The following is a 13956-nucleotide window of genomic DNA, read 5'->3' on the forward strand; positions in this document are numbered from 1 at the left end:
ATGCTGTAGTCCATGGGGTCACAAAGAGTCAGACACAACTTAGTGGCTGAACAACAGCAACTTTCTCCTGCGCACCAAACACTGTTGCCCCTCTGGGGAAGTCTTCCAAGGAGGATTACAGTGTACGCCTAAGGAGTTGCATCAGTGTGTGTCTTCATGGAGATCGAGCCTCCCCTTCATTCAAGAGGCTTTGAGTCTATGAACTGACTCATGCTGAGAAATTAGGTAAAAGGCTTTGATCCTAGCATGGGGGCTCAAGTTTGGCCCTTTGGATCTTCCATGTCATAGGTCTTTTAGCGAGCTGTTGTTTTTATTTCTGAAAAACCTTTGTTTAGATTATCACCACCAGAGGTCTCTAAGGGTCCACCATTCCCTAAGCTCTAGTTAGTTAAGTGATCCCCGTTGCCTGGTGTAATCACCGCGTTCTCTTTGCACCTTAAGAAAAATTGCTAGCACCTGGGTTGACTCACTGCAGGTTCTGCCCATCTCCATTGAGAGTGTTAAACCCATTTCGAAGACTATTCTTTCTACCAACGATTCCAGACTAGAAAGACAAATCAGAAGAATTCTTTTTAGAGGATCACCTATCCCTCATGAAAAACTACGAGCCTTCTGGGTCCACAAAGAAGAAAGTCTGTTTCCAGACTTTCTTTTTTAAAAAACCATGCTCCACAGTATTTAATTAATTAACTAGTTTGTTGTTTTTGTATTTAATTAAAGTATAGTCGATTTACAACGTCGGGTCAGTTTCAGGTGAGTAGCACAGTGGTTCATATAAATACATGTATATTCCATTTCAGATATATATATATCTGGACTGGATTCTTTTCCCTTATAGGTTGTAACAGAATATTGAGCATAGTTCCCTGTGTTATACAGTAGGTCCTTGCTTTGTCTATTTTGTATGGATTACTGTGTTTCTGTTAATCCCAACCTCTATGTCTGTGGGTCTATTTCTGTGCTGTAAATAAGCTCGTTTTTTATATATGTATATATTCCACCTGTAAGTGACATCATATGATATTTGTCAGTAAGAATACATTTTAAAATATGATTTGGTACATATGGTGATTGTAGCCATGAAATTAAAAGATGCTTGCTTCTTGGAAGAAAAGCTATGACCAACCTAGACAGCATATTGAAAAGCAGAGACATTACTTTCCCAACAAAGGTCCATCTAGTCAAGACTATGGTTTTTCCAGTAGTCATGTATGGAGGTGAGAGTTGGACTATAAAGAAAGCTGAGCACTGAAGAATTGATGCTTTTGAACTGTGGTGTTGGAGAAGACTCTTGAGAGTCCCTTGACCTGCAAGGAGATCCAACAAGTCCATCATAAAGGAGATCAGTCCTGAATATTCCGTGGAAGGACTGATGCTGAAGTTGAAGCTCCAATACTTTGGCCACCTGATGTGAAGAACTGACTCTTTGGAAAAGACCCTGATGCTGGGAAAGATTGAAGGCAGGAGGAGAAGGGGAAGACAGAGGATGAGATGGCTGGATGGCATCAACAACTCGATGGACATGAGTTTGAGTAAGCTCTGGGATTAGGTGATGGACAGGGAAGCCTGGCGTCCTGCGGTCCATGGCGTCACAGAGTCGGACACGACTGAGCGACTGAACTGACTGACTGACATATATGTGTATATGTGGAAGGCTGCAGGCATCAATACTATGAGGAGGGAAGTGCCTATCTATCTAGGTCCTAATTCTTTCAATAGTAACAAAAATAGCTAATATTTATTGATTACTTTCTAGTGGTAGGAAGCATGCGTGATACAGTTGCATCCTCTGTGGGTCTCATTATTCATGGATCCCACATTTGTAGATGTACTTGCTTGCTGGAATGTATTAAGAACTACCAAGTCAACAGGCACGCATTGCCTTTTCAGAGTCCTTCACAGAAAAGCAGAGCAATGATACCTTTGGGGATCTCAGTGTTGAGAGAGAAGACAACCGAACTCCGCCTTCCTGCTTCAGCCTTCCTACTATAAATGGTTCCTTTCACAGTGTGTATGTTGTGTTTTCTTCTTGGTGTTTTTTTGTTTAAAACGCTTCTGAGTACAGCGCTGACACACTCTGGTGTCTTAAGCTCACGAAGGCTGTGATGCATTACCTGGAGAAAGTACACGTGTGAGATGAGATTCCTTCGGGCTTCAGTTACGCTGCTGTTGGCTGTGAGTTCAGCGTGAGTGAACCAACAATATTCATGGAATAAGCTGTCTTTAAACCGAAACACATAAATCCAAGCTGTGTATTGATCAGTTGGTGCCCATGTTGTGAACGTGTCGCCCCGTATTTCGCTCTGGGGCCATGAGTCAGGAGTCACTAACTCAGCATTCCTGGCAACTTTTTTGAGCATAACTATGGCAAATAATGGGAACGGAGTATATCGTTTCACATGCCATGAGACGTGAGACGTGAGCCATGAGACGTCTACCGTGCTTATTTTATTTTTAGCAATATTCTCATTTTATTTGATTAAATATTGATTTATCTGGCTTTGCCAGGGCTTAGTTGTGGCATGTGAACTCTTAGTTGCGATGTGTGGGAATTAGTTCCCAGACCAGGGATTGAACCTGGGCCCCCTGCATTTGGGAGGGCAGAATCTGAGCCACGGAACCACCAGGGAAGTCCTTGTCCTTATAGATGAGGAAACCGAGGCTTAGAGAGATCAAGGAAATTGCCTGTCATAAGTGGCACAGTCTGGATTAGTAAATATATCCCTTTGATGACATGCTTGCTGCAAATGTATTCTTTGACCATCAATGAATTCTTAAGGAAGATCACAGGTGTTTAGGAAATAGATGTCCTCTGCCAACGGGATTTTTTTTTTCCCATTGCGTGAACTGGGCTGCAAAAGATTGAGGGCAGGAGGAGAAGGGGGTGACCGAGGATGAGAGGTTGAATGACATCACCAACTCAATGGACATGAGTTTCAGCAAACTCTGGGAGGTAGTGCAGGACGGGGAAGCCTGGTGTGCTGCAGCCCATGGGGTCACAAAGAGTTGGACATGACTGAGCAACTGAGCTGAACTGAAAGAGAAAAAAAAGAAAATGTGAACAGGGCGGGAAGACTCAGTGCAGGGAAATCACATGAATGTACCTTTGTGATGACATATGAACAGGGTGGGTCAGAGAGGCTCAAAGCTGAATATACACAGAGATTACCCGGTGTAAGTCAATTGGCACTGGATACTGTTCCTTACAAACTTTCAACAAATGATTGTTTATGTTGTTGTTCTTGTAAATAGAATCTTGAACATCTGCAAAACCACAGGGGACAATATTCTCCCTTCCTCCAGAAACTCTACCTCCTAGTCAGTATCTAAAAAACTTTTCTTGGTCCCGAGGCATAGGGGATCTTAGCTCCTCACCCAGGATTTGAACTCACAACCTCTGTTTTGTAAGGTGAAGTCTTAACCACTGGACTGCAGGGAAGTCCCTGCGGTCTGAATTTTGATTACCTTATCTGTTGGTTAATTTTATGGGTCAACTTGGCTGGGCCATGGTGCTCAGATACTTGGTCAAACCTTATCTTGGAAGTTAAAGGGAATTTTTTTTTTGAGGGGATGAGATTTATTTTATGTATGTGATTAATCTATTTGCTGTTTTTACATACGTTTCATTTTTTTCCAGCTTTCCTGAGATATAAATGATCTGTAACTATGTAAGATTAGGTATACAATGTGATGATTCAATACATACATATATTATGTGAAATGATTACCGTAATAAGGTTACATAACACCTTGATCACCTTGCAAAGTTACCGTTTGTGTCTGTGTGTGTTGAGAGCATTTAAGACTGACTTTCTTATCAATTTTCAACTACACAATATTAGATCTCCAGAATTTGTTTATCCAGAACTGAAAATGTGTACCCTTTGATCAACACTGCTCGTTTCCCCCACTCTCTCAGCCCCTGGTAACCACCAATCTACTCTCTGTTTCTAAGAGTTTAGCTTTTTTAGATTCCACATATAAATGAAATAATATGGTGCTTGTCTCTCTCTGGCTTCAAAGAAGAAAAAAAATGTTCTCTCATGCATCTTTGTTCATCTCTTTCTCTATAATATTGCTCATGGCAATGCTATAGGGTAAAACTCTAACCCAGAGAGTTAGAGACAGTCAGTAAAGAGCGAGTTTTCCATACTAATCGGTGGACACTGGATTTTAGCAATCCAGTTTTAGCTCTCTGCAGGGTAAGTGCCGTCAACCCCTTCCTATGCTTTACTGCATCTCTAAATGATTCAGCCTGAATATAGAATTAAAACTCAACCCGATGGCAGCTCTATTAGTCAGGGATCATGTGTGCAAACCACAAAAGTTGGCGTTGGTTAATTTAGACAGTGCTGTGCTTAGTCGCTCAGTCGTGTCTGACTCATCACGACCCCCATGGACTGCAACCTGCCAGGCTCCTCTGTCCATGGGGATTCTCCAGGCAAGAATACTGGAGTGGGTTGCCATGCCCTCCACCAGGGGGATCTTCCCAACCCAGGGATCGAACCCAGATCTCTCGCATTGCAGGAGGATTCTTTACCATCTGAGTCACCAGGGATTCAATTTAGACAGAGAAGCAACTTCTTGCAAATTATATTAGGAGAGGCTCATGAGCACTGCAAAGCAGGTGAAAACTTCAGAGCTGAAAGAAAAGAAAGTTTGGTTCTTGACAAGTGCAGGTGAAGGTGACGTGAAGGAAACCCACCAGGCCCTTCTATGTGGTGCGCTTTCTATCTCTCAACTTTAGGGTCCTCTATTCTTTCTTCTCAGAGAAGGCAATGGCACCCCACTCCAGTACTCTTGCCTGGAAAATCCCATGGATGGAGGAGCCTGGTAGACTGCAGTCCATGGGGTCACTAGGAGTCGGACACGACGGAGCGACTTCACTTTCACTTTTCACTTTCATGCATTGGAGAAGGAAATGGCAACCCACTCCAGTGTTCTTGCCTGGAGAATCCCAGGGACGGGAGAGCCTGGTGGGCTGCCGTCTGTGGTGTCACACAGAGTCGGACACGACTGACATGACTTGGTGGCAGCAGCATTCTTTCCTCTACATCCAGTTTCTCTTGAGTTTGAAAACTCAAGTTCTCTGTGATGGAGGAACGTATCTGAAACGACATCCATCCACAGTGGCCACCTGGCTCTATTTGAATGCTTGAGCCACAGTCACTCCATTTTTATTTTTTTAAATAATTTTATTTATTTATTTTTGGATGTGCTGGGTCTTTGTTGCTGCACGCAGGCTTTCTCTGGTTGTGGCTCCACAGGTTCCGGAGCACAGGCTCAGTAGTTGGGGCGCAGGGGCTTAGCTGCTCTGCGGCATGCGGAATCCTCCAAGACCAGGGGTCGAACCAGTGTCCCCTGCATTGGCAGGCAGATTCTTACCCACTGCACCACCAGGGAAGTCCAAGCCTCATTCTTTTTTTTTTATTTTAATATTTATTTATTTGGTCATGTTGGGTCTTAGTTGCAGCGTGCAGAATCTTTAGTTGCAACGTGTGGGACCTAGTTCTCTGACCAGGGATGGAACCCAGGCCCCCTGCCACTGGGAGTATGGAGTGTTAGCCACTGGACTGCCAGGGAAGTCTGAGCCTCATTCCTACACTTCATCTAATCAGCACCCATGTTTCTACCTTTGGTCTTGTCTCAATTATCACTTATTTTTTCTGTTTTAAAAAAATTATTAAAGCAATGAATTTTAATACATTTTATTTTTTAGAGAAGTTTTAGGTGCACAGAAAAATTGAGCAGAAGATACAGAGATTTCTCATATAACCCACACCCCCTTACATGAACAGCCTCCCCATAATCAAAATTCCCCAACATTGGTTCTGATCTATGGACCCACATTGACACATCATTACCACCCAGAGTCCATACACTTTTTTAAAAGGACCCAATTTTACACAATCAGCAAGTTAAAGTGCTGAGGCTAGAATACATGTACCAAAACCTTATGGTCCATAATCAAAATCCCAAATTTATTTACAGCCAATCACCTTCCATTCGTATCTCAGAATAAAATTCTTTTAATGAGAGTTTTACATGCTCCTTTCCCAATCAAAATTGTAACGTCTTTCCCATGAGAACTATTAAACATCTTCATGCCCTCCCCTAAATAAATCTCACTATCAGTCACAGTATTTCCAAACCCTGTCCTTGTTATAATTCCGGGTCAGTGAACACCATGCTTTCCCAAACGAATCCCCGTCCTCGGTACATTCCCAGTAAATGAGGCGTCTGTACCAGAAGGGAAACACACATTTTGCAAAGTCTACAGAGAAGAGAGAAGCAATCAAAATAAGAACTCTTTTTATTTTGTACCTTGTCTCTGCCATCACACACACACACACACACACACACACACGTGTGTGTGTGCATGCACAGACGTTCCCACTCTCATCTGCTCTACTCTGTTCCACCATAAGCATATGCAAAACAGTATTGGTGAGGGATTGAGGTTCTGCTGAAAGGTTTCTTTTCAAGGTAACATGGTTGAAGCACTCAGATGCTTGGTGCAATGTGATTTTTCTGACCATCAGAGAACAATGCATCCCTTATTTCACAATTTAATTGACTGTGAATTCCCTTTGCAGAACCCTCTTGTGATCTCACCCACCCCCAGACCACTCCCCCAAGACCAATTATCACCACCTTGAATTCCAAGTCAAGACTCTCACCTTCTTCAGAACAGTACTTCCAATATCCTTCATAAGTTTCATTCAAGGAACACCACTTGTGTTTTACCTTGAACTGGACACAGTCATAGAAGATTCCATCTCTATAGCGGAATGGAAAGAAACACTTGCCCTCTAGAGAAAACAAAGATTCAGGTCATCCCTTTCTGGGACTGTTCATTGAGAGGTTACATTACTTTCCTGCTGGGGGCTGGAAGGGGGTTTGTACTCAGAATTCAGAATCAGGACCCAATTTTATTGAACATTTATTGAGTCACACAATATAGCAGAGCTGTGGGAACTCTACTAATAAAGGTTTTTTGTTTGCTTGTTTGTTTTATACTCCTACATCTGTCCCACTATTTTCTATGGCATCAACAGTCTTGAAATTTTGCTAAGCATTTAACCCTAGTTCCAGAAATATACCTTAAGCTTAGAAACATAACTGTGGGCATCTATCTATTAAATGATTACCACCACCTCCTGCCATATCTCTTTTCTTCATCCTCTTTCACCATCATACACCCTCATCCTCACACGCACACACAGGCACGAACACACACAGCTATTTATACTATTATATTTGTGGTTTATTTCCATACTTGATCATGTTAATACGAGGTATTTCTCACCCCCAGCACTATTTTTGCTTATAATATTCCTAATTACTATTGGACTTTTTTTTTCTATATGAACTTTAAAATCAGGTATTTTTGTATTAGACTGGAAGAAATTAAAGAGCAGAAACAGGTAGTGCCAGTGAAATTTCAGAGTGCTTTCTCCATCTTGTTTTTGTTTTGTTTCTTGGCTGCACCATGTGGGATCTAAGCTCCCCGACCAGGGATCGAACCCCAGTCACCTGCACTGCAAGGCAGATTCTTAATCAATGGACCACCAGGGAAGTCCCTATATTACACTTTAAGAAAGGAGGAAAAAGATTATTTTTTTAACCAGGAAAATATCCCACTGATTTCCCCATTTTTACAATTTTTTTTTTTTAAAACATGCTTTTTAGCAGAAGTTTTCTGATCAACTTACCTTTGACTTCTGGGAGATGAGTTACAGTTTCTGCAAAATAAATTTGAAGTCGACATTTATTTCATTATTCTCACATCTTCCATCCAAGAACACGGCATGATCGTCTACTTTTTCAGGAATGTGGTTTCTGTTCTTCAATATGATTATATCATTTGCTTTATATAAGTCCTACATATTTCTTGCTGATGTAACCCCAAAACATTTTGTGACATTGATATAAAACAAAATGACTTCATTTTCTATCAGTGTCTAGTTGGTTCTTACCAGTATAGAGAAAAACTACTGACTAATGGATTAATATGTCTATCTGCAATTCAGTCATATAGCCTGATTCTCTTTTTAAAGCTAGTCATCTACTAGTCTTCCTAAGGACTTTAAGTATACAAGCATGAAATAATTTTGCCTGTTATGTTCTGTAGGCTTACAGATAAGTTCCTTTTGAAAATCGCACATATATGAGGACCACCTCCTTCCAGTGATTTTCATCGGTTCTATTTACAATAGACCCCTCAGTGGTTTCCTGGTTTTAGTTGGAATGACATTAGGATTAAGGATGTCCATTTCAGCATGGCTCATAACAGTAAAAGAAAAGAGAAAAGAATCCAAAAATATCAATCACTAAGGGAATTTTAAAACAAAATACAGCTTTATAATATCATACAGGCATCAGAAAAGATGAGCATATACATAGATATGGAAACATGTATACTTTGTTTTCAGATGACAAAAGGCATTTTCTGTTTCATTTCATTCTGTAAGATGCTATTTTTGCAAAAATGAAATCATGTTATAAAATTATATGTAATGAAGATATTTGATGATCTAAAAATATTATCAGCAAAGCATCCAGTAAAATTATGATTTCTCTCTTCTTTTTTTTCTTAGCTATTTTTAACATGGAATGTCCTTTATCTTATACACAAGCACATAACAAAGCAATTTTATGAAAAATATGATTTCTTACCAGGAAAAGAAGTACAGTATTCAATTGTTTCACATTTTATTGCAAAATTTTAAAAGACTTTTCAACTCACCCATGGTTGGTAAATATGTATCTGAAAGACACAATTTTAAACAAATTTTCATTTCACTAGATTTAGCCTTTAAAATAACATAAAATAAATACTTTACCAAATTATTCTAGTAAAAATAATATTTTAAAGGTAAAAATTCAATGTTTATTTCCAGTGGTGTTATTGTGGGTGACTTCTAATTTTTCCTTTTGCTTTAACTGTACTTTCCAAATTTTGTGAGTGAATAAGGCACAAATTAAAGTTATTTTTGAAACAAAGACATTCAGCAGGCAAAAGTAAAGGATTTCCTTTTTCCACCTTCCCTACAAAATAAATCACACAATAATAGGAAAAAATGTATTTTATCATTTCACCATTATTTCTTGTTTTATTCTATTTCTTTTCAGCACTGTCAGCAAAGTACAATTTGAAGCAACCATTTACTTAACCATCTTAAAATGAGGTCCAATTAGTTTTAGCGTCTATTAAAAAAGGATCTTTTCAACAATTTCTCAGGTTTGTTGTGAGGATTAAATCAAAAACATATGTTTTGGGCTCTGCCCAGTAGAGAGCAGTTAGCGAGCACTTCGAATATGGTAGCAATTGTACTGCAATGATAAGGCTTTCTCTTATTACAACAATCCTGATTATTATCTACCATCAAGTGGAAACTTATTCAAGCTTGTAATGGGATGTGCTTAGTCGCTTCATTCGTGTCTAACTCTTTGCAACCCCATGGACTGCAGCAGGCCAGGCTTTCATGTCCATACATTCAGTATGCCACCCAACCATCTCATCCTCTGTCGTCCCCTTCTCCTCCTGCCTTCAGTCTTTCCCAGCATCAGGGTCTTTTCCAAAGAGTCAGTTCTTCGCATCAGGTGGCCAAAGTATTGGAGCTTCAGCCTCAGCATCAGTCCTTCCAATGAGTATTCGGGGTTGATTTCCTTTAGGACTGACTGGTTTGATCTCCTTGCAGTCCAAGCAACTCTCAAGAGTCTTCTCCAACACCACAGTTCAAAAGCATCAATTCTTTGGCGCTCAGCTTTCTTTATAGTCCAACTCTCACATCCATACATGACTACTGGAAAAACCATAGTGTGGCTAGACAGACTTTGTTGGCAAAGTGATGTCTCTGCTTTTTCATACGCTGTCTAGGTTGGTCATAGCTTTTCTTCCAAAGAGCAAGTGTCTTTTAATTTCACGGCTGCAGTCACCATCTGCAATGATTTTGGAGCCCAAGAAAATAAAGTCAGTCACTGTTTCCAACCACAGTGCCTCAGATTTTCTTCTATAAAATGAAGACCAAAACTTTACCTCCCCCAGGGAACTGTTAAGGGGGTGGCAGAGGCTGAGATGGTTGGATGGCATCGTTGACTCCCTGGACATGAGTCTGAGGAAACTCCCGGAGATAGTGAAGGACAGGGGAGCCTGGTGGGCTTCAGTCCATGGGGTTGCAAAGAATGGGACATGACTGAGCCATTGAACAACAAGGAACTGTTAGGAGGAACAGATTATTACGCATATAAAGTACTTAGAATAGTGCCTGAAACAAAGAACTTAATAGCTTGTAACTGCTATTGTTACCCAGAATGTTATAACTACTGAAATATTATCACCATCATCATCATCACCATCATTTCATCACAACTGTCATCATTAATAAGATTCAAGCCAGTGTACAAGACATTGGGTTGGCCAAAAGATTTCATGTCAGGTTTTTGCATAATGTCTTACGGGAAAACCCGAGCAGACTTTTGTGGCCAACCCAATACTGGTTTCACAGTATCACCTGTGCTATATAAAAGTATAATGTGAGCCTCACTGCTTAACGCTAGAAATGTTTTCTTCCACTCACGCAGAAGGGAGAGCACTAGACAATTCAGAAATGCTTGCACGACACAAAGATTTTAAATATTTTTAAAAGGAAACCTGACCTAATCACAACAGCAAAGAATTACGCAGCATTCGTGGTAGGAATGTAAAATAGTACAGCCCCTAAGAAGTTTCTCAAAAGATTCAAAATAGAATTGCCATAGGATACAGCAACCCCACATCTGGGTATTTATCTGAGAGAACCGAAGCCAGGATCTTGAAGAGATCTTCACTAGCATATCATATCATCGCAGCAATATTTACAGTAGTCAAGAAGGCAATGGCACCCCACTCCAGTACTCTTGCCTGGAAAATTCCATGGACAAAGGAAGGCTGCAGTCCATGGGGTCGCTGAGGGTCGGACACGACTGAGCGACTTCACTTTCACTTTTCACTTTCCTGTGTTGGAGAAGGAAATGGCAACCCACTCCGGAGTTCTTGCCTGGAGCATCCCAGGGATGGGGGAGCCTGGTGGGCTTCCATCTATGGGGTCGCACAGAGTCGGACACGACTGAAGTGACTTAGCAGCAGCAGCAAGACGCAAAAGCAACCTAAATGTCCATCGATGATGAATGGGTAAAGACATGGTTTATATACACAGCAGAATATTTTTCAGCCTTAAAAGGAAAGAAATCCGGCCATGGGCAAAGATGTGGATGAACCTGGAGGGCATATTATGCCAAAAGAAATAAACTAGACCTAGGAGGAAAAGCACTGCCTGATTCTACTTTATATGAAGCATCTAAACCAGTCAAACTCATTCTGTGAATGTTGTCACTAACGTTTACTTGCCAAGTTATGTTCGACTCTTTTGTGACCCCGAGGACTGTAGCCACCCACCCTGGAGAAGGAAATGGCACCCCACTCCAGTATTCTTGCCTGGAAAATTCCATGGACAGAGGAGCTTGGTGGGCTACTGTCCGTGGGATTGCAAAGAGTCAGACACGACTGAGCGACTAACACTTTGCTGAAGTTTAACTATTAGTGTTAGCCCGTGGGCGGTCCAACCCCACAGGAGACAGAAATGGTAACAGGCAACAGACGACAATCCCAGAACCCTGTGTTCACATGGCATGTCAGGGTCTGGCCACCTAGACTGTCCTTCCTGCAAGTGACCCCACTGTCATGGGATCCCTGAGTACTCCTCAAAGCTTGTTCTAGCGGAGAAATTATGCTTTGTACATGGCAAATTTCTCACCCTGGAACAAGATCAATCAGATGAGCCTTCTGTGAAGTCTGGCCAGGTCAGTCACATGTCCAACTTCAGGACAGACAGACAGGGGATTTAGGTTGTTGGTGGTGGTCAGTTCATGTCCAACTCTTTGTGACCCCAGGGACTGTAGCCTGCCAGGCTCCTCTGTCTATGGGGTCCTTCAGGCAAGAATACTGGAGTGGGCAGCCATTGTCTTCTCCAGGGGATCTTCCCAACCCAGGGATTGAACCTGGGTCTCCTGCTTTGCAGGCAGATTCTTTACCATACAGGATCGAAAACCTACTATCTCATCGCTCGTAAGATGCTAAAATACTTGGCTTTTCATGTTCGAACATTTCCAATAGCAGAATGCCCCCTTACACCTGCTGGCATCTTATTATCTGCAGATCAGGTTGCTATGGAGATGTGGTTATGCCTGCACTAAAGATGACGGTCTTCAAGAAGTCAGCGTCAAAACGAGTAGTACGGATGTCTGTGGCTCAAAAGAGAAATCCTCGGAGGCAAGAATAGGCTTTCTTAACTTCTGGGTTACAAGAGGAGAGAGAGGCAGTGAATAAGCAACAGTTTCAAAGATTCAAAGCAGATCACCACTACCTACTTGTTGAGACCGGCTCACTGCCCAGGACCAATGAGTTTTAATTGTTTTATGCATTGTTTCAAGAAATGCTGCCATCACTGAGATTCTGCGCAGCCAAAAGATAATGTTATATGGAAAAATATGACTTTAATAATTCAGAAGGCCAGTCACAACAAGTAGAGAAATTTTAGGAACAGCTTAACTAGCTTCTCTCGTGTATAATTTCCTTCTTATGAACGTACAAAAGTGACATCTTGTAAAAAACCTATGTACAAGCAAAAGTGTTGTTTTTCTACAAGTGTGAAAAATCTAACTGAGAAGGCAGTAGTAGTCATGGTTATACCAAGAGCATCTTTTCCTTTTTTAAAAAACTTTTAATCAATCCTATGTTTGACTTGTCTTTCCATGCAAAGATGACCTGAAGAATACTTGAAAATAGTTTGTGCAAGATCATAGTTTTTTTGCCACTCCATAAAAAAGTTATTTTGACAACTCTATGTACATCTCTTCAGACATGTAAGAAATGCACCCATAATGAAATCCCTTCTTTTATTGTCACTTTATAACAGTTGAAGGCAACATGATTTTGGTAAAAAGAATTAAATAGTCTTTCCAAAAATTAGTTCCACTTTTGAAAACCTCTCCATAAGGCATTTAAAATATATTAGCATGGGAATTCCCTGGTGGACCAGTAATTAGAACTCCATGTTTTCACTGCCAAGGGCCCAGGGAACTAAGATTTCACAAGCCTCACTGTGTAGCCAAACCCCTCAACCACCCCCCCTCCAAAAAAAAAAAATACAAAAGTACACAAACAAAATATATTAGCATGAAAGAAGACACATGGTCATCAAGGAACATGACTTCTGTCAACAAAATTTTCTAATTCACGTTCCGGCTCTTTGTCGAATCATCTTATTAGAAAAAAAAAAACAACAACAACACCCTAGGGCTTCCCTGGTGGTCCAGTGGTTAAGACTGCATGCTGCTAATGCAGAGGTCATGGGTTCAATCCCTGGTCAGGGAGCTAAGATTCCACATGCCAAAAGGATTTTTTTTAACATTAAAAAAAAAATAGGTTCATCAGTGGATTTTATTTAAAAAAAAAAAAAAACAGAGTATCTTTTTCTTTCTGAGGGAACATGAGATAAAGATGGCCCTTACCCTTCCTGGTGCCTCTGATTTGATTACACATGGCAGGAGAGGTTTTCAAACATCCGACCCCAGGCACTGTCACATCGCTGCTCACCTCCATGTTGGAGACCGGCCGCACTGTGGAACCAGTAGATTGAAACCGACAGAAGCCCCACGGGCAGCGCCATGCCCCTCCTCCAAGGAGCAGCCCGCCAGGAGTGGACCCTCGCGAGTTTATAGCCACACCGCCGGTCTCCTTCCTGTCCCCTCCCCTTCGTCCCGCCTCCTCTTTCTCCTTCTTCTGTTTTCCCATCAACCCCAGTCCCCTCCTTCCCCCTTCCTCTTCTCACCTGCCTTCTCTGCCTTCACCTCCTCCTCTTTCTTCACCTTCCTCTTCTCTCTCTCTTGGCCCTAAAGCCAGACCTCCTCCTT

General features: G+C 41.4%; 1 protein-coding gene across 1 annotated transcript; it reads right to left on the reverse strand.

Moving 5' to 3' along the window:
- Positions 1–6131: 6131 nt before the first annotated feature.
- BSPH1 (binder of sperm protein homolog 1) lies at positions 6132–13712 on the reverse strand. Its single transcript, XM_069552427.1, has 4 exons — positions 13640–13712; positions 7716–7745; positions 6681–6812; positions 6132–6274 (listed from the first exon to the last, which is right to left on the reverse strand). The coding sequence occupies exons 1-4, from the start codon at positions 13710–13712 to the stop codon at positions 6132–6134; spliced, it is 378 nt and encodes a 125-aa protein (XP_069408528.1).
- Between the last annotated feature and the right edge of the window lie 244 nt (positions 13713–13956).

This window comes from Ovis canadensis, chromosome 14 (genome assembly GCF_042477335.2).
Source record: "Ovis canadensis isolate MfBH-ARS-UI-01 breed Bighorn chromosome 14, ARS-UI_OviCan_v2, whole genome shotgun sequence".
In the NCBI taxonomy this organism is placed as follows: Eukaryota; Metazoa; Chordata; class Mammalia; order Artiodactyla; family Bovidae; genus Ovis; species Ovis canadensis.

Excerpts from the sequence above, each read along its gene's own strand:
- BSPH1 (XM_069552427.1), bottom strand. The coding sequence starts at position 13,712 with ATGGCGCTGCCCGTGGGGCTTCTGTCGGTTTCAATCTACTGGTTCCAC. Across the intron at positions 6,813-7,715 it reads TCATCTCCCAGAAGTCAAAG|AGGGCAAGTGTTTCTTTCCA; the intron begins GTAAGTTGATCA and ends TGTTTTCTCTAG. Across the intron at positions 6,275-6,680 it reads GAAGTACTGTTCTGAAGAAG|ACTTTGCAAAATGTGTGTTT; the intron begins GTGAGAGTCTTG and ends TCTTCTCTGTAG.